This window comes from Phoenix dactylifera, chromosome 2 (genome assembly GCF_051530095.1).
Source record: "Phoenix dactylifera cultivar Ajwa chromosome 2, Ajwa_hap1_PhDact_Kaust_v1.1, whole genome shotgun sequence".
NCBI classification, from domain to species: Eukaryota; Viridiplantae; Streptophyta; class Magnoliopsida; order Arecales; family Arecaceae; genus Phoenix; species Phoenix dactylifera.
Genome location: NC_143191.1, coordinates 51,813,510 through 51,836,986, shown reverse-complemented (window position 1 = coordinate 51,836,986; position 23,477 = coordinate 51,813,510). Strand labels below are relative to the sequence as shown.

The following is a 23,477-nucleotide window of genomic DNA, read 5'->3' as shown; positions in this document are numbered from 1 at the left end:
GCACTTCACCCGCTTTTACAGCGCCCAGGTTCGCCCTCGTCTCTTGGGTGCCCCCACCCCCTGGTCATCTCAAAGTGAATTTCGATGGGAGCATGATGATGGATGGTGGATTTGGAGGGGTTGGATTTGTGATCAGGGATTCCTGGGGTAGGATGGTGGCAGCAGGGGGGCAGCGCACGACGGGTCTTTCAGTTGTTGGGGCTGAGCTTCGAGCTGCATGGGAGGGTTTGTCTTTTGCGAAGAGAGTCCTTGGTGCCGAGTGGGTGCTATTGGAGGGGGATTCCTCTGTGGTGGTTGATTGGATCCGAGGTGTGGATAGATATGGGGATGGTCATCCCCTCATTAGAGAGATTCGGAGACTGGCTCAGGAGTTCGGTGGCTTCCAGGTAGCCCACGTATATCGGGAGGCGAACAGGGCAGCAGACTGGGTCGCCTCCTTCGTCGCACGACACTCTGGAGAGTTCCTTTGGACATCTGTAGGAGATATTTCTTCAGATCTGTACTCTTTACTTTATCGTGATCTGGCAGGATGTACTCACTTTAGAGCTATATAATTTGCCGTTTTGACCAAAAAAAAAAAAGAAGAAAGAAAGCGAGAAGAAGAGCTCCAGATCTAAAGAAAAAGGAAAGAGGGCGAGAGCGAGATAAGATAGAAGAAGATCCCGCGATCTCAAGAAAAGGAGTAGAGGGCGAGAGAGGCCTTCGCTCGACGTCTGGCTCTATAAATACGTGTTCTCGGTTTCGGTTTTTTTCTTCTCGGCCTCGTGGCGTCGTACGAGATCTTGCCGCCGGCTCTCGATCTCCTCGTCGGAGGGATGGCGATGGCGAGGGGGAGCTCCGGCCCTGCGTACCCCGAGAGGTTCTACGCCGCCGCCGCCTACGCCGGATTTGGCGGATCCTCCAACTCCTCCTCCATTGGTGCGATCTCCAAGTTCCGGAATGATGTTGCTCTCTTGCTCTACGCGCTCTACCAGCAAGTAAGAGAGCGGATTCTTACCCATTTTTCTGGGATTTTTTTCGTTGATCTGGGGGTCTTTTTTGAGAGTTTGATGTTTTCTAGGTTTCGATTTGTTCGTGGGGTTGAGATCTGTGTATAGTTTTATTTATCCGCGTCTATAATTTTGTTTTTCGATTTTTCGGTATATATATATATATATATATATATATGTTGAATATCGTTTTCGTATTGGAATGGTGGTAGATCTGGGAAGGGGGGGGGGGTCGTCCGTGGATCAGTCTTGCAATATTGAGTGAATCGAGGGGCTATTGGAAATGAGATAGATACGCTGATGTTTCTTTTTGTTTTTTGTCTCATTTCGATCTGTGATGTTTGAGGTGAAGTGCATGTGATTGTACAATTAGCTTCAAAAATGTTATAGTTTATGATCAACCATTGCGTTTTTTCTTGGTTGCAGGCAACAGTAGGGCCTTGCAATATTCCAAAACCCAGGGCATGGAATCCTGTGGAGAACAGCAAATGGATGAGGTTGGTGTCATTCAATGGCCGTTTCTGCCAGACCTGATAGGAAGTAAAAGTTGTCATGCTAGCATTCTGTTTGAATTTTGAAGAAAAATGGAAGACTTGACAAAAATTATCAACCTCATCAACTTGGGGAAAATCTAAAGCTACGGTCGTTGGGGATGTAATATATACTCGTCACTGTCTAGAAATGCTACTTGAACTAGTTGAACGTTTGATTCTACCTACCGAAGAAGCATGAAATTCCTCTCATTTCTTATGTTATGCTAGGATTAGGGGAGATTAGGGCCTTTTCTTCTACTTTCTTTATGGATATTTGCCCATGTTCTCTTTGATGCTACAATTGCTTTTGCCAAATTAAACATGCTACATAGCAGATAAAGGCTAAAACTATTTGAAAAAAAATCATGAAAATGCCAAAATCACGATGATTAATCAAGCATTATTTAAAGAGTGATAACTACAATTTGACGTATTTAAGGAATCTTTATCAAGATGAAGTATGTTCGGTTATTAGTTTTGTTAGATGAGATGGCTTTTGAAAAACAAGGAGGTAAAAAAAAAAGAGAGCAATTATGGACACAGTGAATTTTGAGGTGTCTGTTATTAGGTCATATATAAAATGACAAACTGTGATACTTTTAGTGGGCGAGAGAGATGTTTGGGACATTACGCCTCTGCTTAAGGCCTAAAGCTTTCACCTTATTGACCACTACAGAAAGGATCTTATATTTAGATAACATCTAGCCGAGAGTGAACAATGTGGATGGCATTTATTGTTAGTGTGAGGACAAAAATGTGGCAATCTCTTTATCTTCTTCACTATGATATGATGCATAAGTTGTTTTTGGCTGTATGTACGGTACTTTAAGTTGGCAACATGTGCAGTAACAGCCTTCTTAGTTGCAATATAAATGTGTTACAATTAGAAATATTCATACTACAAACAACAAAATCGTCTGTTGCCTGTTTTGTATGTTCTCGGGGGGGAGTACGTGAAAATTAATAGAAAAGAGTGTCTAATGGATGCAAGTTGTGGGGCATTATTATAACTACTGTTTTTTGTAGTTGATCGATGTAAACTTTCAGTTGCAACCCCATTTGATTGAACATTTTCTAGTGTTTTCAATCTCTTATCCATTTGCTACATCGCTTTTTTACATTGGGTGCCAACTATTTGTCAATTAACTTTGTAGTTATGAGGTGACTATCCACTTTGATTTCTTGTGTTTTATGATCTTTCTTAATAATACAATTCAAATGTCTACTAAACCTTAAAATTATTTTTTATTAGTGTAGCAAAAGAAGAAATATACATTTTTAAAGGTTTTGGTAGAAAAACCGATTTTATAATAAAAATATTTTTGTGTATCTAGACAAAGAAATTTATAATTAAGGCAGGCTATAGTGAAGAATCAAGATGAATGGTGTAGGCGATTGTCTAGATTGATCAAGATCAAGTCATAAATATTGGAATGGCAGAATGATTAAGATCATAATTTGCATGGATTGAAATAAGCCATTCTTTTAATGAAATTCTTCCAAAATTTTAATGTCAAATTTGGAAGGGTGAGCTAATAGTGAAGTTGATGGAGGAGCAAAGAGCAATGAAGCACAAAGAAAAGAGTCTATCGCCACCACAAGGCTATATATAGCGTGTTTGATGAAAACAAACATCATCTGGTTATTAAAAGGTGTTTGTACACTACCTTGAATATATAAGCTCAATTATCCTTCTAGGTAGGATATTTTTATGATGCAAAGAATTAGATTTTGACAATTGATTGCAAGAATATAAAAATTAGTCTCTTGTACACTGGAGCATTTGTTAGGCTGGGTCATAGTCCATCATCAACTAACGAGAGGTCTTTCCAATCTAACTTCGGGCCTAAGATTTAAAGCTTAAGCTTGGCTTGAGCTCGACCTAACCCCACTTGGCTAAACCTCCACCCTCCATCACCTCCCCCCTAGCCTCATCCACCCCTTTTCTCCTCTTTAGGCCTAATCCCCTCACTAATCCCGTGCCTAATCCAAGCCCTCAAGTTCGTACCTAGTCATATTTTAGATTGCGAGAAGTACTTTAATAGAACATAGAGAGGAGAATCCCTAATCCTCATAGAGGTTCCTCTATGTTGTCATCTCTAGAGGATTCACAATCCCAATTACTCTTTTCTAAAGCTGGTTTAAGGAGATACTTTTCAAGGATGAGAGAGAGGCATGCCAAGAGGTCCAAGATTGCTAATCAGCATGCAGCTGTGGCATTCCAGCTGCAAGTTGACTAGAAAGAGGAGAGGAGGTACTAAAGAAGAGAGAAGTGAGAGGGTTAAAGGGATTTGGTGTAGATAACTTGTCTCTCCTTGATTAGTTGCGTTCAAGAAGTGGAGTCATAGTATTGATAAAGTTTATGTACCAATTTTATAAAATACTATGTAAAATTAGGGGTGGCAATTGGGTCGTGTCGAACCAAATATGAGTCGGGTTGGATCTAGGTTAGGTCAAAAATTTGTAAACTTGAACCCCTCAACAGGTCAAAAATCCAAACCCACACTTGATCATTTTATTAAATTGGTAACTTAACTTGATCTATAATGGGTTGAATCAAGTGAAACGAGTTAAGCATTGTCACCCCTGCATAAAATGCATGGTCAGGTTGGGTCAAGCTAGACCTTTTCATTGTTGATTGAGAACTGCTTGGCTCAAGTCTTGATGACACCTAGAGATTCGATGTTAGGTGAGCTGATTGGGCCGAAATCGCTTCTCTGTGTTTATCCAAAGATTTAAATCTTGAGATATGGTATCATATGACTCCTTAGTCATTATATTATGTAGTATAGTGTCTATTGTACTGATTCATTTCACCAGCTAGTGCCAAAACAAAAAAGGGTGTAAAAATACATTAGAGCTTGGTACCGAGTAGATTTGGGCTTGTAAGAGGTCTGTATAGGTTGGTACGGGTCAACGTACCCATGATTCAATCACGATGGGATCCTAAATATAAACTTCTAGCTGATAGGGTACCAAACAATATGGGCCAATATTTGTCTCAAGGATGACCAAACCATCCTGAACCGTTTGGTTCGGTGCATACAGAACTGAACTAGTTGGTTATCGAGATTGAACAAGCTTTTGGTTCGTTTTGAGTTTGGGCTTTATATAACCCTCTTGCTTGTCTCTCACTAGGGCTATGGTTTCGTTGTTGTCACGACATCAACGTGAATAATGGTGCTGATAGACTAGTACGTGTCCTCTTTCAATCTTTCTCTCGCCCTCTCCATTCTCCCTCTATTGCTCACCTCTCTCCTCTCTCTCTTGCCCTCTCCATTCGAGGAAGCCCTTTGCTCTCTCTCTCTCTCTCTCTCACTCGCATCTCGCTAGGGCTGGGGATTCGTCGTTGCCATCACCGCCAACGATGACGATGACAGACCAATACACATCCCTCTTTACTCTCTCAATCTCTGTCTCGCCCTACCCATTCTCTCTTTTTCATCTTTCTTGTTTTCCTCTCTCTCCTCTCTCTCTCATCCTCTCCGTTCAAGAAGCCCTCCGCTCTTTCTTGCTTGCCTCCCTTTCCTTCTCCCTCTCCCCTCTCCCTATCCCTCCCCTAGTTCCGGCACATCTTGGGGTGGTACATTACTTAGTGGTACCATACCGAACCAATTGCCGATCGGCAAGATGCACGATTTGGCAAACCCTGATTTGAATCCTATAGCCAGCGTGGTGCTGAGTAGCAAAGGACTTGTAAGAGGTCTATATAGGCTGGTATGGTCAATTTAACCATGATTCAATCTTGATGGGGTGGCCGGGATGGTACAGAGCAATATGTATCCTACTGCCAGCCCAAATGGGCTAGGCATGTTCGATAGCATGGGTTAGGCCAAGTTTGCTAAGGTGTAGTCTCTCTACAAACTCAAAAATTTTTGTGTTTACTTTTGAGAAGTTGAGTACCATGACATGATTGCTAATTTTATGCATTTGAGGCTTTCTAATAAAATTTATAATTCTAAAAGCTAATAATCATATAAATCATATGAAGTAGACCTTCCATTTGAGTAATCCCACGATCTGTATATGAACACTTATCTAGATAATGTGACTCTCTCTAGACCTATTCCAAGGATGAAATTTACATTGGGCATTTGATCTGGATTATAAGATGCTATGATCTCAATTGTGGGTTGTAAGATTTTGACCACACTGATTTGAGAAAGTGGACCTAGTAAGAGTGACATTGAAATATGGTTTCACGTCCATGACTGAGCCTTAAAGTATGGAATCAAACAGGTTTTGATACTCTTTAAATACTTATGATGCTTAGAGTTAGAGTTGTGATCTAGGTGACTTAAGGTATTGCCAGCTGATGTTCTCCAGAAGTTTATTGTTGGAGAATCTTGTCAATATTTGATTTCAAAACAATGTTTTGGACCTTTGGTTGCTGCTTGCTTGGCTGAAAAGAGAGGCTCTCTAGTTTTTCTCCTTGTGAACTGATATTCAAAGTATGATCACATTCACTATTTTGAGCCGATCTGTGGTGGTCTCTGGCCTGCCAACTTGTTGTACATGAAATAAATTACTCATTTATCTGCTTCATAGTGCCTACTTTTGGGTGCAATTTAGTCTTCTTCAAATTTCTTGTTCTTAGTCAACTGAATTTCAGAGTATTGTGACCTTTGACTTGACACTGAGAGTATTATCTTTAGTCCTGATTCTCTGTTGAAATCAATAAGCTCTTGGAGAATGTTTGGTGGTCTTTATTTTTGTGAAGGTATATATTTTGGGCATGATGGAACATGTGGTGGTCCATTCTTGAATCTTAGGGCTATGATTAGCAAGAGCATCACACAACAATATGGCTAATGGGTTCAAATTATGCCATTTGATCAGTGGAAGAGAATTTTTCTTACTATTACTATTTTTTATATTATAAAATTCTTTCTGTTACAATGCCTCTGCGTTCATTGATTCTGAAGAGTCTCTGGTTAAAATAGACTATTTAAAGATTAGCTATCTAGAAATTTGGTGTTCTATCAGGCACTTAATCAAAGTTTTCCACATCCTGTTTCATGATTCCTTTTTTTGCAAAAAACCATGAGAATTACTCTATTGTTCGGTTGCATAAGATAGATTGTTTGGCATGATCTTTTTCACCTTATTGAACCATGTTCAACAATTTTGGATGAATATTTCGAATGAGTATGTACATATGAAGGTTCAGTTTAATTAATTTAATAGGAAACTGTTTTCTGATGATATGATCATATAGTCGAATTTTAATTACATTTTGCAGCATGAACTGCTATCTCTCTTCCCTCTCCCTCCTCTCCCTCTCATCTTTTGATTATATGGAGTATTTAAAACTGATTTTATTCATCTTTTCAGTTGGCATGGGCTCGGAAACATGTCTTCAGCAGAGGCAATGCGTCTTTTTGTGAAAATTTTGGAGGTACATTTGGAGACTTAATATTGTTGAAAATGTATATATGGGTCAAATAACTGTTCACTGTAACATCCTTGACAGGAGGAGGATCCTGCTTGGTATTCAAAGGTCCCTGAATTTACTGTGGAGCCTATTGTAGATGTTGAGATGCATGTAAGTATACTGAGGCTGAAACTAATTTGGCTAGGTCATAGTTTGTTTGTTATGTTAGTAGGAGGTCTTTGTTTGTTCATTCTTAGTTTCATTGAATTACCTTTTTTTTTTCTCTCCCCTAGAAAAACTGAAGTTGTCATCTTTTTTGGCTGCCAGATGGAAAGAGGATTGGTTAATATACCTTCTTTTATGTGCTAATAAATTAAAATGCATATCGAATAAGGAAATCAAAAAATTGATTATGATTGAACAGAATCTGGTTGCAGTAGTTATTCATTTATTCAATAAGATGTGCTCTTCATAAAAGCTATTTTATACATCTTCATATCTTTAAATTTTTTTTTTCCTTGAATTCATGATTTCTGGAAACTGTTCAGTGAATTTCTCTTTTTTTTTTTGTTTTTTGATCAATGGTTCAGTACTTACTCTGTTCTTTTAGCCTGTTAACCTAGGGATCTCAATATTTTAACCAACATATATGTTATTGTTTAGCATTCCTACTGGCGGTGGTATCAATCCCTTTTCTTGTAAAAATGTATGAGCTAAGTTTTTGTTTTCCATGAACCAGTTATTGCAGCCCTTTGGATGGCAAATATTCTTTAACTATGTGAACATGTCTCTCCTAGTATCGTTTAGGCAAGTGCTAGAGTAGCAATGCCAACTCTGCATGGTTGTAAATAACCCATATATTATTGATAAAAGCACATGAAGTAACATAAATGAAACTGACAGACAGGTTCTATTGAAGATAGTCCATGCATTATTTCATACAGAAGATCGGAGGGATGATAGGGTGATAATGATGGAAACACACATGCTGTAATTTACTAATATATAATAAAACTCTGGGTTGTACTACTATGTTGAACCTCCATCTTTCTCAAACTCAAGTTGCAGTATATCCTTTATGGGAAAATTATAGCGCAAGAATGGTAGCATATTAATAGAAGTATAAGGAGACTAGATAAAAAGTGGCCAAGGTACTTTTTTTTGAAAAGGATAAGCTTGAAATATGATGCTTGAGGTCACAATTGCTGTCAATACAAACAATTAATTATTAAAAGCTTGAAATATCCAGAACCACCAATAAGGTAGGAGAATATGGAACCTTAGATGGTACTGGGAGGGGCTGCATCTAAAAAATGTGGTGATAATAGAAGGTGACATGATATGAAGATATGCTATAATTTAAAGTAATGCAGTCAAGACTTTAAACATCCCTCGGACACTGGACAAATGATCAAATTACCTTCAAAAAAGCTAATAAATGACAGTTGGATACTACAGGTTGCAAGCTGAGGTAATTGGCAAAGTAGATTGGTAAGAAGTACAGGTTGATGCTATATGGAATGGGTACTTGAAGGAAGCAAATCTAGAATGGTAATTTGCATGCAAACAATGTAGATGAGATGAACCTCCGATATGGCCACCACATACTTTAAATCAGGACCTGAACCAAAGGCTGGGTGTTTTGCTTAACTGGGGTTGGGCATTGATGCTTGTCTTATATATTCTTGTTCTGGGTCAAGCTAGGAATTGAGCAGCCTTCAAGTTCAATAAGGAAGTCAGAAGAACTCAATCAAGTGGGGAAAGTCATTTAATCTAAGATTTGAGGGTGGAAATCAATCAAAGCCATCTAAGGCAGATACCGGTGTTTGCTCCGTGCCTTTTCAAAGTCTTGTTTCTGAGCTATGATCTATTGAGTCTGCTGAGCCAAGATCTGACCTGCTAAGCTAGGCCTTTGCTCTATCTATTTCTTCTTACTCCCTTATGAGTTCTTCTCCTTATGAGCTAACCTACTTGCACCCCTTATTTAAATACATGATGTTGCTTGCCCACTTCATCTCTCAATCACCATAGGTGGAATATGATTATAAGGACATACTTTTGCAATGATGAAACATACTTGGAGCCCACCAAGATATCGGCCATTAGCACGGGAGAAGCTTGAGGCTGATCTTCAAGCTCCACTGGTATCATAGACAATGAATATAGATTTTTGGCATGGATCCTTTTAGCGCATGTTTGATGAGTGACAAATAATAATGCTTAAGATCTTAAGTATCTCTTGTTCGTGAGCCATAATCAGTGGAGCAAGGTCTTCATATCTGAAAACTTGAAAGAATAGCAGTGGCACCATGTAAAAGTAATGAGATGTCTTGAAACAAGAGTAACTTGAATGTTTAGTGAAAATGCTAAATAGTGGACTCATCAAGACATCTAATGATGCACCAAGGAAAGGCCAAGACATAACTAAAGAATCACATTTGGATCAAGGACATGTAGCAGATAGTAAACTTCATCTGTTGGACCATGGTAAGGATCATTACAGTCATGTACTGAAATTTGAAACATGAATTAAAAGGATGTGGCTTTCCTTGGATGGTGGATTGATGGGATAATGCTATTTTGTTGATAATGTCACATGCATAGAGCACAATCCACAAGATCTCCTCATGCCATGACTGTAGCCCTACTAATTCTTGTTGGAGTGGCTGTAACGAGAAGCAGAAGAAGCAGAACAGGTGGACAGTGCCCTCTTGTTTCCACAAAATTTATAATATAGGAATTTTGACATGGTGATGTGGAATAAGTTGGAATATTATAATGAATGCTGTAGACAGGTTAACGAGTTTAAGGAAGCCTGATTCGATGGCAAAGATTTACTGACTAATTGGAAGACAGAGTGTCTCTTAGCTGGATAGTGGGTCCATGTTAGTCCTGAAGGCTAGATGATGATGACTAAAATTAACAAAGCCCTCGAACTTTAGTTTGGACTTTGGATGGTACCTCCTCTTGCCCTCTAAGCAAGAGGTTGAGGGTTTGATTCCAGGTGGCAACACCCCCTTTTTGACCCCCGGTTAGTAAATTTCTTGTTCTGCGGGCAGTGGCTTGGTCTATCTAGGGGCCTAGCCTGCAGCCTGGGGGGGGCAGGGCAGGTATAGGGAAGTTGGTGGGGATTAGCCCGACCTGGTCTCACAAAAAAAAGCCACTCTTAAGTAATGTTATCAAACTTGTAGATAGTCAAAGAATTTCAGTACACGCTAAAATATTCAGTTCAACGAAAGAGCATACAAGCTAGCAGTATAGTTTATCTACATATACATAGAACATAGTGAGTGTCCAAATAAGTTCATGTATTAGTAACTTAAGGAAGAAGTGAAGATGTTGGCATTAAGTGAAAGGGAGTACAAGCATGGTATGCTATACCGGTCGGTACCGGACGTACCATATCTGTACCGATGGGTATCGGTATCAGTATGCCAATGTCGGTACGTCTGGCGTACCGCATACCGTACCGTACCAACACTCAGTACGCCTATACTAGTGCGGCACTGGTACGGGGTTCGGTACCGGTACGACAAACCTTGAGTACAATTAAATTCAAGCAGGGTTTGTGCAACTTGAAGGGTACCAAATCAGCTTTAAACTCTCTAAGATCAGGAGCTTAAGGAAAGAGCAATTGACTAACGGGATGAATTGATGGGATTTGAGGCCAACAAACACCAAAATGAGGCTCAGATGGATGCGAAATAATGCTAAGACCAATTATCCACCATTTTGCTCTGTAATATTACAGGGTTTAATTGGGTCTATGTTGTGTTGATTGATCCAGGCACAATCAATGATATTTTGAACCTTGCTATGCACTGCCCTGAACCTTATCATAATTCGGTTTTTCTTTATATCAATCTTTCTCCTGATGTCAATAGCTGAAATATTATGGGAATGGCTGCTAGATGCAGACAAGAATTCTGCTAGTAAGCACGCACAAGTTGTTGGTGGGACTTAAATGGCAATTCTTGCATGCATTTTGCAAGCATTACTTTATATTCAGTGACCTGTATTAATATAGGGCTGGCTCAATGGCACAAGAATATTCTTGCCAAGTAAAACTCTCCCTTAACTATCAAATATCCACTTATGGTTAATTATACTGTTTGTTCTCTTAAATTATAATGCATATATTGATTAAGCCCTCATTGTTATTCTGTTTTCGTTTTCTTGCAGAAGCCAAAGGTGGAGCCAGCAACTCAGTCGGCCATCCCTAATGGAAATTCTTTTCCAGAGCCTAAAACTATTTCGCCAGAAAATGGAAGTGTGCTGGAGACTCAGGATAAGGATGTCGTAATGGAGGGTCTTGGTTCAATCAGTATTTATGATCAATGGATTGCACCTTCAATATCTGGGCAACGCCCAAAGCCCCGCTACGTGGTCCTGTACTCATTATCTGATTTGATGTTTATTTATAGGACAGAGTTATTCTTCTGTTGTTAAATACTAAATAGTATCTGCCATCTGTGCACAGCATGGGGCAGCTGTGGTGCAAGACAAGATGTATGTTTTTGGTGGAAATCACAACGGTCGTTACCTTAATGACCTTCAGGTATGTCTATCAGTGATAATAACCTTATAATTTTACTTAGAACGAAGTAACATGTGTTTAGGATTGGTTAAGTGCTTCTGAATGGCAAAATATCTTTTGGAGGTTGCAGGCTGATGATAATTAAGCTCCACACAGTATAGGTTATTTGTGATATCTTTGCAAATTTCTTTTGGAAATTCCTTGTATTGATTACCAGAGATCAATTTTTAGAAAGTGATGATTGTAAAATTTTACTTTCCCACAATGCAGTGTTCTTTTTTCTGATCAGTATCATCTAAACTGATTTATTCTAAGAGGCCTTCCTTATATCTTGTTTAAATGAAAGGTTCTAGATTTGAAAAGTTTGACATGGTCAATAAGACCCTTGACTAATTTTGTGCTCGTTAGATTGTCCAATATGCAAAGTTTAGGGATATATGGGTGATTAATTTTATTTTTTAGGGATCTGTATATAAATATGATACATCAGTGTTTATGTACAAATTCACTTTAAGTAAGACGGGAAGTGGGCCCGGGTCAGTCCGACTTCGGGTCGGGCTATGGGCTATGCCCAAGAAATTGGGATCAGATTCAGGTTCAAAATTAGGGCCCGAATATATTTCGGGCCGGCTCCGGTAGTTGTGTTGGCTTGTTTGAGTCTGCAAATCGAGCCCGGACAGGCCCGGATCCGGCCCGATATCTGGGCCGATGTTTGGCCCGGAAAATTGAGGTAAGTGGTCTGATCAGACCAACTGATGCAGGGGTCGAAATCCTGACCGCTGGTTCGCCGGGCTCTTCTTCTCTCGAAGAGCCCCGATCCTAATCAAAATCAACAGTCAAACCCTTCAACCAACAGAAAAAGAAATCATCGATCAGCGGCTAGGGTTCTCGACTTCTCGTCTCTCCGCCTCCACCGCCTCTTCGATCCCTGAACCTCGTCGCTCATCGCCGGTCGGCGGTCCAAGCCGAAGGCGAGCCTCCTATCGTCGGCCGACTGTGGTTCCATTGAGGTATCATGTTCTCTCTCCCCTCTCTCCCCTCTCTCTTTCATCTTCGTTCTCGTTTGGGCCTATTGCTCCATCACCGTGATGTCTAATGGCCGAATTCGGTTTCATCACCGTGGTTGGCCTAGCCCGGCCAGCCTCCCGTTCTCGCTGTAGGGGCTGAACTCCTCTTCCACCGCCAGCGCCGTCGCCGCCACCGCCTCCTTGAGCGGCATCGGTGGCCGCATCACATTCGTCTTGCTGCCGCCGGACTTCCTAGCCCGCCGCTGCTCCGCCTTCTTCCCAGTGCCGCTCCGGTACTTGAGCCGGACCCGAGCGGGCTGGTTTTCGACGGTGGGGTTGGCGGTGGCGGATGCTGGAAGTTCGGCAGGGGAGGCGGCGGCGGAGGAGACTTGCTCGGTCGTGGGATCGTCGGCTAGCGCATGAGGGGGCGAGGGGAAGAATTATCCTATCAACAATGAACAAACCATCCCTTCATTACTTGGAAGTTGGGATAGTAGCATTTATCATAATAAAAATAAAGCCCCATCCAACCGGCAAAAAAAAAAAGAAAATCAGGAGCCCATCTCAGGTCAAGGGAGAACTATAGCTGGAAGCCTGGAACAGTGGAACTGAAGCAATGTGAGGGGAGGAGTCCGAAGACCAAAACCGAAAAAGAGAAGGGATGAACAGTGGATCTTTCTTCCTCAGAGTTTCGACTGGGTCACGGGATGAACAGTGGATCTTTCTTCCTCAGAGTTTCTTCCTCAGAGTTTCGACTGGGTCCACCCACGGGAAGACTCGTAGCCACCTCCCTCTCCCCCCCCACCTAAAAAACCGGCCCGATGGGGAAGCTCCAGAGTCCCACCTCCGAGTTCTGAGCTCTCTCGCTCCCCCCACCTCTCTCTCTCTTTCTCTCTCTCTCTTCCATCCGGGCTTGAAGCTATATGGGGCTTTACTTCCGAGCTTGGGCAAAATTCATCCGGAATCGAGCTCGAAGAGGAGGAGGAGGAGGAGAGATCTTACCGGCGACTGTGAGTCGGTGACCGGAGCCGCGGAGGTTGCCGTCCGGGGGAGAAGGACACCGAGAGGAGGCGGCGGCGACGACACCGGCGGAAACCGAGAGGCGGCGGCGGCTACAGGGAAACCGGCGGAAACCGGCTACAGGGGGCGGTGGTTCTCCGCGAGGGAAGGGGGGCGGCGGCACTCAGTGAGGGAAGGGGGGGTTTTAGGAATTAGGGCTTTAGTTTTGTTTCTTAATGTTTTTTAATATATTATATTTTACTGTTTTATATTCGGGCCGGGCTGAACCGGGCCATTTTTAAAAGTTTCCAAGCCCGGCCCGAATTTTTTGATCGGGCCGTTTTTCCTGCCCAGGCCCGACCAATGGGCTCTTTTTCAATGCCCAAGCCCGAAAAATTTCGGGCCGGGCTGGGCGGGCCGGGCGGGCCAGAAGGCCCGTGATCACCTCTAGTAGAGGGGGAGCGTCTACCCAACGCGTGGCGCTTCGTGGGGTCACCTGTTTTCGTTATGTTGTTTCTGAGGAGCATCTGCCTCATGTTAGAAACTCAATGAAATGCCAAAAACATCAATATCTATATTTATTTTATTTAATAAATATATAAATATAAATATTTATTAGATCTAAAAATTTATATTTATATTTATTTTAAATAGATACATATACAAATTAGATACTAAAAATATGGATACAAATATGAATATAAATCAGATAATTAAACTTGTGACAAGGCAATCAAAAATATTATTAAGTGGATGGTAAATTAAGTTAATAACATATTAACGTTGTTATATATAATTTTTAAAAGTTCATTGATATTATATAAAACTAAATAAGGATATTTGAAAATGGATCGGACAATTGGCTATCTATATTTATATCTATTTTTTATATTTAAATTTTTATCCATATTTGGATAGTTTCGAATACAAAAATAGATCCGAATGGACATTATCCAATTTACTTTCACTATATTTGGAAGAACGGACGATCTGGGCTAGTGATAAAGCATGGCACACTAAATGATGAATTTAGTATGAATCTCAAGATGAAGTAAACGGCAACCAAAAGATCTCAAATGCATTTTATTGCATTGCTCTCGATCTATTTAGGTGTGTGTTGACTGCATGAGTTAAAGCATTTGAAGTCTGATTACTTTAAATAGAAGTTTATGCACTTGGTTTTGTATAAGCATAAATGTCTTACCATTTGTAAAGCAAGTGTCCCTGTGATCATCTGTGCTATTTTGATTTTTGATAATGTTTAACCATCCCTATAATTACATGAGAAATTCCTATCTCAGATTCTCATCTTAGGAAGGCAACAAGAGTCCAGTTCTCAGGAAATTGGTATACTGTGTTGAGAAGTCTCATTGCAGAGGGTCAAAGAAAGAAATAGAAATTAAGAATTTGGTTGCTTCTCTTGCCACTCTCATGTGCATTGCATGTACTTAATGGTATATTTTGCATGCAACTTCAACTTTAAAAGGAAAACGATGTTGCAGCCCTACCTAGGATCTGGACAGTTATAGCTTTAGTTTGTAGCAGGTGAGAAGATTTTGAGACACTTGTTTCCTGTTGCATCCAAATATAGCTAGAGTTGTTTTAATTGAAAATTGCCATTCTAGCTCCATGCATACCGACTTTCATAGCATTTTCAATTATCATCAACAATACATATCAGAAGATGAACATTGATTGATTTTTCACAAAATCAGTGCAGCTATGCTAGTTTTCAAAGCTAGAGCCATCTAGTTAATTGTTTTTTTAATAATATCAAGTTAATTATTAGAATAGAATTTTGTTACCATTAACATTTCACTGTATAACCTTAAAACAGAATAAGTGGTTTCATGCTTGACCTGCTTTTCCTGTCAGTTGAACTGGATTGAGTCCAAAGTTTAGGCACTAAAATCAAGTCAAATCTAGGTTGGTGACTGCTGTCCAAGTCCAATTGAGCTTACATAGATTAGTTCATAAAAATGAACTTGCATGGAAATGATTAGCACAAAGAGTACTTGAAATCAATCCATAAAAGAGCTGGTCCAAGCTAGGTAACACACACACACCAAAAAAAAAAGGAACCAACTCAAATCATGAAAAACAATATGAGAGCTTAGTACCTAATGTGCAACCTGTTTAGCAGAACCATGCAATGAGTGGCAACCAAACTAGCAAAAGCAAAGTTGCTGGGATGAGAACAGTCCATGGTAACACCACAAGCTCATACTCTACTATGAGAACGATGAAATCATGACATGTTGATGTATCTTCCTGGGATGTTTACCAACATGAATGCCTTTTTTGTAATCACTAACTTGCGTTATTTGTAATCAAAGGCATAACAACATAATCATTTATCTAGATATTTCTGTTAGAAAATGTTGGCACTCCTTTCCTTTTCCAGATCAAATGCACAAGCAACCGAGCTTTGCAGCTGAGCTTTTTTTGCTTTTTTGTTCAGAACTGGTAGCTGAGGTTTGGCTTCTGAATATATGGACAGCAGACAGAGAGAGCGGATATTGCTTGGCACTGAACAAGTGGAAAATATTTCATAATTTGCCAAAAGAGCATCTAGAGATAAGAGGGAAAATAGAGATTACGACACCTTTCTTTAGAAGGCTTGCAGAGTACCCAAATAAAATTATATCTGTTACTCTATCATTTACCGATTTTTAATTAATGTTCTTGAGGAAACCCTAAAGAGGATACAAGAAGCAACAGAAGAGAAGGTGGATAAATACAGGCCTTAACAAAAGCCAGCTCAGAAACATCTTTGGAACTGACAGTGCTAGACTTTGTCGCAAGTTGGTCGTCGCACAAAACTACTGTCCCACTCCCCAAATGAATCGGTCCGGATCTTGAAGCTTGAATCCACGGTACTTAAAAATACAACAAGAACTTATAGCAGCAAGTATAAGTACATCAACTGTCAAATTTGAGTAGGAACCGTTCCTAGTCAAAACTTTGAGATCCCATTTGCGGACACCACAAACAACTGAAGGCAGCACACAAAAAACTCAACGGCTCGCATCTATAAGAAGACGGATTTTAAGCGAACAAGAACCACAGGGTAGAAGTACTGAGGATGGTGACAGTTCAGCAGATGTCTGTATTTCTACTCCATTTTCATGCAATGAGATGCCCATCTCCCCAAGCTCCAATGACGTGATCAAGAAATAATCACCACACCTGCACTGATGGAAGAACTCTTGAACATCACCTAGAGTCTCCATTGCCATGTCCCCCAATTTGACTTCATCATCCACAACCTCCACAACCTGCCTGGAAGCTTGCAGCTCCCTATCATAGTTTGCTCTGGACTTGGAATCAGAAAGAACTTCCCATGCCTTCTGCACATCGAGGAAATTTTCTTCTTGTTTGGGTCGAAGATCCGATTCATCTAGTGTCCCATGCAATTTATCAGGATGAGAACTAAGGACAGCAGCCCTGTAACCCACTCGGATTTCATCATAGCTCGCATCCTCCCTCACTGACAAAACATCATAGTGTGTCCTTTGGATCGAATTTTTGTCAATAAAAAGCATGGTAGAAGCTTAATCTTCAACCTTTCACAGGATATAGAAAAAAAAATGATGAGACAAAGAAGCGTAAATAATGAACTTCCACAGATGAAAAAACTGCAGTAGAGGAGCAAGAAGTTCACTTTGTTTTGGTGGGTACTTGATATCATGTTATATTAATGATAGTACCTCATTTTCATGCTTGCAAACCAACATACTTCCAACAATACGATACGACATGATATTATACAGGATTCATGTAGCATTCCATCAAGATGGCAAAATCACACAAGAAAGATAAAAGAAGGTAGCTCTAGAACTGGATAAACGAATAAGCATAGGGAAAGAATTTGTTGGTAACTAGCAAGCATTAAATTATAAGAGAAGAGTATGCCAACATGGGATTATGTTTCACCATCGCGCTTTACCTTTATTATGGTGCTCTGGAAATACAAGAAGTTCCCGATATAAAGTCTTGTTTTCTTTTTATTATTCTTTTTTTTTATTAGGCTATGGAAATTTAAAATCTTGTGCTTGACAGCTCGCTAGATGAAATTAAATTGCATAAGCAACAATACAGGAAGAGTATAAGAAAAATAAAATGAAAACTAATTGATAAGGGAATAGCTGGGCCAAAAAAAGGGATATGTCAAGAAGCAAGTGGTAATGAGTTTCTGGGAAATTCCAAAAAGCCCTAAAAGCACGTGATTTGCATATTTTTACTTTTTTTTCTACTTTTGCTTGCATGGCAAATAGATTTTGAGCATCACAATGAGTCGGAGTGGATTGGTGGCATCAGTGTGGATGACAAAAGACTTAACTTTGGGCTTGGGCCTGCATGATTAATAAACCAAGGTTTTCAGCTTGGCCAAGATCAAGTTTCTGTTTGGTAGAAGTAGAATGCTGAGAAGTGGTTGGTACATAGTTTTCTTTAATTAAAAACAATGAAGCCTTAGGTTGAGAAAGCTAAGGACATGACTAGGGTCCTACTGGAATAGTTCACTGGATACTAGGTAATAAGGAAAATGCATGTCAAGATTTGTTATAAGATATCACAAAAGGAGAGGTAATTGCATAGAACAATGATTTATAGGTGGAAGTGTAAGCTCATGCAATTAAACTGCTGAAAGGGTAATGTGCAAGCCTGAAGACATAAGGTGTAAGCTTCACACATTTTTTCTTTTTATCCAAGAGTAGTGTACTGCACAAAATTATGTGAAATAAAGTATGGTGAAAGGGTACGAGTGTTATGTTTGGAACATGCCATCATCTTTAACTTTTGTAAATATCTCATATTTCATTAACCAAAATGCACAAGCCAAAGCACATATAACAAAGGTGGCTTCTTGTTTCAATATCTCCATGTTTGGCATTTGTTTAGAGTTTAAATTTTTCACAGTGACATATGATGTATCATACCACACCCAAAGTTTGGTACATGAGTATAAACACAATGAAATCAAAAGATATGTGAATGACTTTCTCACATGCATGCCTTCTATAAAAGGATTAGACTAAGGTGCATGTCATGTCACATGTGTCACACATGAACCAGCTTGCGATGCTTATGCCTCCCTGCTATAGCCTCATCGAAGAGATTAAATGTTTTTTACAAGGAAAATCTAATCTGCACGCCTTTAAAGAGGTGTAAAGTAAGAAGAAAAGCATGCATCACACATTGAACACCCAGGCGATGCATATAGATCCCCTATTTAACATATAGTTTCATCCATGAGACTTAAGGCATTTGTCAAGAGGTGAGCGCGAGTCTTTTCAAAATGATGATTGAAGTCATGAGGCAATGTTAGAATATCATATGGCATGCAAGGCCAAGAATATTAATGTGAGAGGTTAGGAAGGATTTTAGGATTAGATTTTTTGAGAGACTACCCATGTATAACTTTCACCAAACTTTCATTCATAAAAATCATGCATAACTTTCACCAAAACTTCATTCATAAAAATATTAAATTCTCACTTATGGACCATATGAGTGAGGAAGTGAGGTGACTATGAGATCATGTTTTATAAGATATCTTTGGGGAGAAACAGGAGGAAATGACATTCTATCCAAGCTTATAGTAATTTAGATGGAAAACAACTTCAAGCACTGGTGGTTCCTAACATGCAGGCACAACTTAATCAAAGAAAAGAAACTAACATATGTTGGACCAATTTGAAAGGAAACCTGTACTATAACGGCATTATAATGATTTGAAATGTTTTATCCTGCCGAAGCATATAGGATGTATCTAACCATATTTAGTCAAAGAATCAGACCAAATACCCAACAAATTTATTGTCAAAAAAAGAAGTAAAAATTACAATTATAACAGCTTTTTAAATAGAGAAGCCTGTCAAACCAATTCATTGGTTAATAAATCTTTCACCATTCCCAGAGAGATAAAGTGATCTCGCAAAAAGGATCCCCAAAAAAAGAAAAAGAACCTCTGATATAATAAGCTTATCATTGCATAAGTGGCTTCAAATGGGCTTAGAAACCCAAACAAAACCTAAACTCTACAAAAATTCAGCATCTTGATCTATAATTTTATACTTAATCCAATAATCAATACACAAAGTGACTTTCTTGGAATTTGGCAATATTAAAATGATTTCCACCGGCAACACCTACAAGCACACCACCCATTAACATAGAACATGACGAACAACCACAAACCTACTACCTTATACTAGACCTTACTGAACTCAAAACAACCCAACTTTCGGTATAATTCTCAACAAAAAACCAATTTAGTTTGACTATGAGATTCTCTAATCTCCCTTCCCACCTAGGCTTGTCAATCTTAGTGGCTCGTCCCAACAAGAAGCAGTTATCCTTCATATGATTCTACAACTTGCTCAATAGAGACAAGGAAAAATACTTAAGAGTTGAAGCCAAAACCAACTAAAGGCTTATTTGAACTTCTACCACAGGTTAAAAAATTGGGAGCCTCCACTGTAAGCATACGTCTCCATGTAGGAGACTTAAGATGGCCCACATGCCACATCTAGTTTTTAAATTATTATAATTATGTAATAGTATTATTTTATTCAAAAAATCATATCTGGGAGTTGAGATTTTAACGTAACTGCTTGTAACCACTCAATCAGATCATGTTAATGTTGAGGGCTAGTTAACGTTGAGTGGGTATTCCCACTTCCTTGATGGAAGGAAAGTGGGTGAGATATTCAGGTGGATATGGGTCTTGGCCTGTCTATAAAATTGCCTGTGATTATCCATCAGGTCACATACTTATGAGAAATAGACTAGGCTGAAAACTCTATCCTTTACTCTCCATATAGACAGTGAGGGTTGTGAGGTTTACTGGGATTTTATCCAACTAATCTCTTGGTTCTCTAATTGGCTTAAACAACTATGGCTGGAGGTCAGTCCGTATTATATGTGATTATCTTTTCTTCCGTATGTAGTGTTATTATTTCTCCCAAATTTCTTTCATTATTGGTATCAGAGCCTGCTTCTATGCTATGTTGTTTAGTCAAAGGGTGGATAAAATTTGAAAGTACCTGCAAGCGTTTATCAATTGTTGGATAGGGTGATAGAATCAAACAATTTTTACTTCTTGCAATCTATTAAACAAAGGCATCTGTGATTTCTATTATGGCCCAGCATGTTTATCCTTCTAATAGAAATTTGTGGTCTTGTTATCTGAGAGCTAGCTTATAAAAATTATCACTGATTTGCCTCCGTTTACTGTGTTTCATTTGATATGACTTGCAAGTTTATTGACACCTATATTCTTTTACATGTAATGATAGAGTTGTAGTACTTTAAATTAGTTATCAACTCTATCTTTAAATTGAGATAAACTTATGATATTAGCCAGTGTCATGATTTATCGGTGAATACCGTGAATTTTGAGTTTGATTGCACTTTACCGTGATTATCTATTCATGTATTAGAGAGGTGTATTTCAGCTTGCATCAAATACACATATTCATGATTATCTATTCTTCTATTTATGATTATCTGTTCAATTTGAATTTTGTTGTGTTAAAGAAATCTGGTTTTAGGCGAAGTCCTTGAGGGCTAACATTCTGGTGATATCAAAACTTTAGAGAAGCAAAGTTCAAATACAACATCGACTTGTTTTAGAAATATTAGTTGGATAGATGTTGCAATACTAAGACATTTATCAATTTCCATATGCCTATAAGCTTGTCAACATGTTTAATAAATTAAAGGCTTCGAATTTGAAATTGACTATGCTGGAATGATATCTGAAGATTATATGTGAGAGTCATTATCACATATCAACACATAGTCTATTGGCACTTGAATTTTAAGAAGCTAAATATGATGTGGACTCCAATACATGATGAATTTCACGGCAACTATTATTGCATGTATGTGTTGATAGCAGCATTAAGTTCATTTTGAAGTCTGCAATATAAATATTTGTACACACCGATTACTTATCTGCTTGCTTGGTGTGTTGGTGCTATGCGTAGTTCAAAGTGCCGAATTCATTGCATTATGTTTAAGAGAAATAAATGTAGATGAGATTGACATTTGCTCTTATTTTGCGGACGTGTGCATTTTATATCTCCATGCTTATGTGGCTTCACTTTGCTAGATTTTTAGTGTGCCTTTGGTACTGTGTGCAAAAGGGTTATACAAATATCCTATAGGACTATTGTCATAGTCTTGCTCATATTCTGTTGCACACGCCATGATAAACTATGCACTTCGGATTATTTGAGATGTATGGTTTTATTGTGCATCAACATATTTTAAATGACTGCATAAGCATAAAAGATTTTTGAAATATTGGATAAGGCCATATTAAGGACATGAACATCATTGTGTATTAAGACTAGCCACAGCATCTTATGACACCTAGATGTTGCATGATATTTACACTAATGGCAATCCATATTGCAATTAAGTCATAGTAAGTGGTTACTTGGCCCCATAGGGAGGTGATCATTTGGGTGATTTAATTGGAATAAGATAGTGGTTTAAATATTAAGAAAGGGAATACTAAATACCCACAGGTGTAGCATTCCTTTTTTTTAAAAGTACTTAAAAAAAAAACCATTAGTCTTATTATAAAAGCTATATGCAAATCTAATGCATTTTGCAGCCTCTACCCATAGGAAGGTTTAGATTTTGCTATTGAATTTGACATTGGTTGATTCAAATTACAGTTATTGTTTCAAAGCATTAATTTTATTCTTGGTTATTGCAGTTGCTGCTAATTCTTTTTTGAACAATGACTCTCATATTCCAACCTTGAATAGTGAAAAATTTTCGGACTGGAAAGACAATCCTTTTGACATTAGGGTGTATGGACCTTGATTTAGCACTCCGTGTGGATGAGCTAGCTGTGCCCACGGAATCAAGTCCCGTTGTGGAAAGGATGGGCTATGAGCGATGGGAGCGATCCAATCGTTTAAGCCTAATGCTCATCAAGGCATATGTTAGCAAGAGCATTAGAGGCTCTATTCCACAGTGTGATAAGATAAAGGACTACATAAAGGCCATTGAAGAGCAATTTGTTAGTTCTGACAAGGCATTGGCTAACACCCTTCTGAACAAGTTGTCAATGATGAAACATCCCAAATCTAGGAGTGTGCGTGAGCACATAATGGAGATGAGGGACATTGCAGCCCAACTCAAGTCCCTAGAGATTGAGATTTCAGAGTCTTTTCTTGTTCATTTCATGCTCAACTATCTCCCTGCAGAATATGGACCATTTAAAATATCATACAACACACATAAGGAAAAATGGTCCGTTAATGAACTTCTGACTATGTGTGTGCAAGAAGAGGAGAGGTTGAAGCATGAATATCTAGAGAGTGCTAATTTTCTCACTCATTAAAGGGGGCAAGGAAAGAAAGGCAAAGGTGCTGATACTAAGCAATGGAAGAAGAATGGGAAAGCGTCATTCAAGCGATGTGGCCATAAGGATGCATGCTTCTTCTGCAAGAAAAAGGGGCACCAAAAGAAAGATTGTCTGAAATACAAGCAATGGCTTGAAAAAAAAGGTAGTCTCAATGCTCTTGTGTGTTATGAATCTAATTTCATTAGCGCGCATCATAATACATGGTGGATTGATTCAGGAACCACAATTCATGTTGTCAATATCATGCAGGGCTTTCTCAACCTAAGGAAGCCGATGGGAAGTGAACAAGGCATCTATTCAGGAAATGGGATGTGTTCGCACGTCGAGGCTGTGGGGACTTTTAGACTTATTTTAGAAAATGGCTATGTTTTGGACCTTGTAAATATTTTTTATGTTCCTTCATTTTCTAGAAATTTGGTCTCTGTATCTAGGTTGGCACTATTTGGTTATGAATTTAATTTTATTGGCTCAAACTCCTTTTATCTAAAAATTCTTTTGCCATAGGGTTTGGCACTTTAGTTAATGGTTTGTATAAATTGAACTTAGATCCTGCCTATGAGCAAAGTCTCCTAAACATGCATGATGTTGGTACTAAACGTACCATTGTTGATGAGTCATCCTCTACATTGTAGCATCGGAGATTAGGT

At 39.0% G+C, this 23,477-nt stretch overlaps 3 protein-coding genes across 7 annotated transcripts; 2 read left to right on the top strand and 1 right to left on the bottom strand.

Annotated features, from left to right (window-relative positions):
• Positions 1-577: 577 nt before the first annotated feature.
• LOC103699147 (acyl-CoA-binding domain-containing protein 6-like) lies at positions 578-16,064 on the top strand. Of its 5 annotated transcripts, none has more exons than XM_039121977.3 (7): positions 578-977; positions 1,416-1,486; positions 6,857-6,920; positions 6,996-7,067; positions 11,079-11,282; positions 11,377-11,454; positions 11,780-13,424. In XM_039121977.3, the coding sequence occupies exons 1-7, from the start codon at positions 816-818 to the stop codon at positions 11,876-11,878; spliced, it is 750 nt and encodes a 249-aa protein (XP_038977905.1). In that variant the 5' UTR covers positions 578-815; the 3' UTR covers positions 11,879-13,424. The 5 variants fall into 5 exon arrangements, with proteins under 5 accessions (XP_038977905.1, XP_088573008.1, XP_038977906.1 ...); XM_088716882.2 differs by lacking the exon at positions 11,780-13,424 and adding an exon at positions 15,901-16,064 and having other exon boundaries at positions 579-977; XM_039121978.3 differs by lacking the exon at positions 11,780-13,424 and adding an exon at positions 11,564-11,721 and having other exon boundaries at positions 579-977.
• A 9-nt stretch (positions 16,065-16,073) lies between these two features.
• On the bottom strand, positions 16,074-17,721 carry LOC148714903 (uncharacterized). The gene has a single exon (XM_088716883.2). It carries the CDS (start codon positions 16,982-16,984, stop codon positions 16,457-16,459), a length of 528 nt encoding a protein of 175 aa, XP_088573009.1. The 5' UTR covers positions 16,985-17,721; the 3' UTR covers positions 16,074-16,456.
• A 4,551-nt stretch (positions 17,722-22,272) lies between these two features.
• LOC148714902 (uncharacterized) lies at positions 22,273-22,806 on the top strand. Its single transcript, XM_088714728.2, has one exon. It carries the CDS (start codon positions 22,273-22,275, stop codon positions 22,804-22,806), a length of 534 nt encoding a protein of 177 aa, XP_088570854.2.
• The last annotated feature ends 671 nt before the right edge of the window (positions 22,807-23,477 follow it).